At 31.9% G+C, this 4895-nt stretch overlaps 1 protein-coding gene across 1 annotated transcript; it reads right to left on the bottom strand.

Moving 5' to 3' along the window:
* Positions 1–459: 459 nt before the first annotated feature.
* LOC149189290 (UDP-glycosyltransferase 85A7-like) lies at positions 460–4409 on the bottom strand. The gene is made up of 3 exons (XM_089410181.1): positions 4325–4409; positions 3838–4191; positions 460–921 (listed from the first exon to the last, which is right to left on the bottom strand). The coding sequence occupies exons 1-3, from the start codon at positions 4407–4409 to the stop codon at positions 467–469; spliced, it is 894 nt and encodes a 297-aa protein (XP_089266307.1). The 3' UTR covers positions 460–466.
* Positions 4410–4895: the final 486 nt, after the last annotated feature.

Here is a 4895-nt window from a genome sequence, read left to right as displayed (position 1 = left end):
TTAAATAAAATTTGCTTATATATTAATTTCCCAATATAATTAGAATATAAACATATTAAAATTGACATAATTTTAAGAAATTAGTAGGCAGAGAGCAAGTGACAAAAACATAATTTTTAAAATTTATTAAAAATCAATACAAACTAACAAACTCTATAACACACTATAAAAACCATTTGATGGTGCTGAATAGCTTATTCTCCATTCTCCCAATCATTTCCTTACCTATTCTAGAATCCAAATCACATCCTTTTGTTTTCGGATGGGAGTCTTTTACTCATCATCATGTCTTTAACGAAAGTGTTTAAATTCAGGAAAGAAGACCCTCCGGGGAGGACAGCCTTTGTTGCGCACTCCTTGAGTCTGAGAACGCTGTCTCTCATCTTTTCTCCTTCCGCTGTTTTCATCATTCTCCTCACAACATCCTCAATCTCCTCTTTCATGACAACCTTTTGGTGATCCATATCTACATCTTCAAAATCCAGGCCGATCTTCCACACATCCTTTGCGAATCTGCAGTTGAGAAACTGATCGCCAAAATATGGGAATCCCACCACAGGAACTCCCATGCCCATACTCTCCAACATAGAGTTCCATCCACGGTGTCCTCCTCCTCCCACAAACTGCTGCACGAATCCCTTCCCTCCAAAAAATTGGGAAGGAAAAGAGGTCCCACGGCAAGAGCAGGACAGCCATTCAAAGAGAGAGCTGTCACTGCATCCTTCCCTTCGAGCTCCTCGAAAGTATTCACCAATACGTAGTCGCCTTTACTTTGCTTCTGCGATTCATACAGAAGCGCATTGAAAGTAATATCCCGATGATCCTGAGCGCGATAGAAGGATAGCAGGTCGGTTGGCTTCAATGGTGGGATGTTTCCAGGAAGGCAAGTGACGAGCTTTCTCGGATTTTTCGCTTCGCTTACTGAAAAGTTACAAACAAAAGTTTAGTTGGAATACACATTTGCAGAACAAATGAAAACAATGGACTGATATAATTCTGGATATATAGGAAGAATTTAAAAAAATATATATGAATGCGCTTTTAACTTTCATTTTCAAACTCTAACAAACTCTAATACTTCGTTGCATCTAGAGTAATCGAGAGCTTTTACTGTGTAGGTATTATAAGATATATCCGACTGTAACTTCAAAGAATTCCACCTATAGTAATCAAGAATATTTACCGGTTAAACCTAATATTAATTAATAATATAATAAATATCTTTGCATTTCTCTTTCATTCCTCTTAAAATTTAATAAACTCAAAGGTAAAATACTATTCATTCTTAATCATAGAAGATACTAATGTTTAATTCTTGTGCCCTAACACAGCAAATTGCGACCTTCTAAGGTTTAATTTGTTCAGTGCGTACGTTCCATAGACATTGTGAGTTTCTAAGGCTTCTTGTTTAGCAGCCTCTCTCGGGCACGGAAGTGTAAGTTTTGGTTTTTATTTCTGCTTTTTTGTGAACCCACTCAATTTGTATAATGTATATACAGTTTGAGTGGGTTTAATAATTAAAAGTTGTATTTTTTTGTTAAAATAAACTTACGGAAAATAGAGTAAATTAGATAATAATTAATAAAATTATATTTTTAAAAATAGTTTATATATATTAATTATATTTTTATTTTTATGAAATTTATAAATTAATATTTTTAATAATATAATTATGTAAATTAAAATTATATATAATTATATAGCAGTAAATATAGTAAACTAATTATTATTATTTTTTTTTATTACAGAGGAATCGGCAAGTGGAGCAGCCTAGCAATTCGTGTTACACCACTACCACTATAAGCAATTCGTGTTACACCACTACCACTATAACCCCTCGGAAACTGGAGCACCCTAGCAACTCTCATTACACAGGGTCCGCTACCACTATAACCCTTGGGAAACTGCGCCGGCACCCCTCCACAGCTTCCGGGCACAGCTTCGGCGCTAGTCCGTGTTACACCACTACCACTATAACCCCTCGGAAACTAGAGCACCCTAGCAACTCTCATTACACAGGGTCCGCTACCACTATAACCCTTGGGAAACTGCGCCGGCACCCCTCCACAGCTTCCGGGCACAGCTTCGGCGCTAGTCCGGGGATTTGAACTCGTGACCTTCATAGTCCGGGGATTTGAACTCGTGACCTTCAGTACAGAACACGCCTTTCTAAGGAACTTCACCGTATTGTGATTACCAACTCGCCTACCCGGTGGGGCTAACCAATTATTTATTTATATAAAGAAAGATAATTTGTCTTTTTAAGAGAGAAACCAAGTTGATATATATATATATATATATATGGCAATGAACATAGTAAACCAATTATTTATTTGTATAAAGCAAGCTAATTTGTCCTTTTAACATAGAAAACCAGAAACATGTGGATGCCTTTATTGGAAAGAAAACATGTTTGTCTTTATTGGAAAGAAAACAAAAAACATGTTTGTCTTTCTTGGAAAGAAAACAAAAAACATGTGGACATTTTTGGGATTAAGAATGTAGATGTTCTTTCAAAAATATGAAAAATAAAATGGTTGATCTTTTAATCATTAAGACAAACATAAATCCCAATGCCACCTCTTCATTATCACATTTAAACAATCAATATGATAACTTATAAAAGTTTTACACAAAGATAAAACCCAACATCCACCTATTGATTATCACATTTAAACCATCCATATGATAACTTAAGAAAGTTTTATGCTAATTTTTGTTTCATTAGAATAAAAATTGAAAAAATATTAAAATAAAATATTCATCTAATATGGAAAGAACACTGGTATTTGTATTTAAAAATTTCTAATTGATATAAAATGATATAATATATATTTAATTTTTTATATTAACATTAAAAATATTATATAAAAGATGAATATTATTAATATTAAATTATTTTTTAGTATAGAGTTAAAAAAATATTAAATAAAAATATTTATGTTATATAAAAAGAGTATTAATTTTTATATTTAATTTTTTGGAATTTTTAAATATATTATTAAAAATGTTTAAATATGTATACTAGTATTAAAATAGTAATGTATAAAAAGTTAATAATGTTATTGATATACCATTTTTAAAGTTAAAATTAAATATAAAGTTCATTTAGAAATCAATTTATGATTATATATTTTGTTAGTCAAGATTTATGTAAAGATATGTAAAATTCTAAATAATTTTCATAAATATTTTATATTTTTCAATAAATTTCAAAATATTAAAAAATTATGTTTATATTAAAAATGTTTAAATATTTATATTAATATCAAAATAATAATGTATAAAAAATTAGTAATGTATTAAATAAAGATTTTCTGTAAAAATTAAATGAGAGAATTTTTATTTTGCTTTCTATTTAAGCCTTTGTCATGCTTTGCCTCTTCATGTGATCAATAATGAACCACACTTGTTGATTCCAAATGCTTCTTATGTGATTTCTACCCAAATTTTTTTCTTATTTTAATATGATCACATAACCCTGAATTCACAATTAATAATATTATTAATATACGAATTTTAAAAGTTAAAATAAAATATAAAATTTATTCAAAAATCAATTAATAATTATATATTTCGTTCCTAAATATTTATTGGAAATATGTTAAATTCTAAATTATTTTTATAAATATTTTATATGTCTTAATAAATTTCAAAACATTAAAAAATAATATTAAAATAAAAATATTTTTATATCTATTTAATTTGAGGATGAATCTATCCAAATGCAGAGACATAGACAGAGACTTAGACCATAAATGTCCCAGAGGCAAAAGGAAGTTCGCATAGCATTGAGAGAATCTATATAGCATACAGATAGCAAATAGAGAAACATACCATTTACTGGAATATGTCCCTCGGAAAGAAGTAAGTTGACGTAGCATTGAGAAACGGAGCAAGCAGCACATATAGGCCAGAAGATAACCCTCGGCACTTTCATATTGCTTGCGACCTGTTCCGTGCAAGACATGAAGGCGTCTGTGACGATGAATGTGATTGGTGGATATGATGGTGATTTCTCTTCAGCGCCTCTAAGGATGTCCTCCAACGCGGGGCCTAACTTTTGCAGTGCAACAAATAATTCGCCCAAGTTGGAAGTGCGGCCATGGTCAGGCGGTAAGCCATCTGGAATAGACAGAAATCGAATTCTTTCGAATTCTTTGTCCTCGCTGCTCCAACTCAGGGTGGTCTCTGGAAACAAGAGAATTAGCATCTTTTGAAGCTTCCATCATGCGTTTGTGTATCCACTCAGTATTGACGAAAGTGACGAACACTCCCCTAATAACGAGAAGCTGGGCCAAATTCATGAAAACATTTATATGACCTTGTGCAGGAAATGGCACAATTACTGCGTGCAGATCATGCTTCCCCTTTTGGTCCAACGTATCCATGTCAATATTGGCAGACATTATCAGTTTGTCTTCCCTTAATCCACTACCAGAGTTTACGACTGTGGATTTGAACTGTTACTCATGCACCTTCTATAGTGGATTATACAATTAGAGCAATACGCTCACTTCTTGTATGGGCAATGGAGAAAGCATTGTAAAGAAAATTGCAAACCAGGTTTTAAATGATTGATTGGTAAGGTTTCGTTATCGTCATCTACTTCAACTTGTTGTTTGTCATCCATTGAATGGTTGGTGGCGAGGAGATGTGACTCTTCTCGATCTCTGGAGTCATTGTCAATTTATAACATTCATTTATAATTCTTTTTTGTCTCAAGTTAAAGTTGAACCATAACATTTTTATACATGCTTAATCAAGTAAATGTGTGCATTAGTTTTTTTTGTTATATTTATGAAGCGTTCTTTTGGTTATATTTATGAAGCATTCTACTATATCAACAATCTCACTCTCATTGTACTTGCTCAGTTTGTGTCAATATTATAACT

The sequence above is a fragment of the Pinus tabuliformis genome, chromosome 3_1, assembly GCF_031772625.1.
Source record: "Pinus tabuliformis cultivar Carrire ecotype Pingquan chromosome 3_1, CPIR1, whole genome shotgun sequence".
NCBI lineage: Eukaryota > Viridiplantae > Streptophyta > Pinopsida > Pinales > Pinaceae > Pinus > Pinus tabuliformis.
This window is presented reverse-complemented; position numbering and strand designations above follow the sequence as displayed.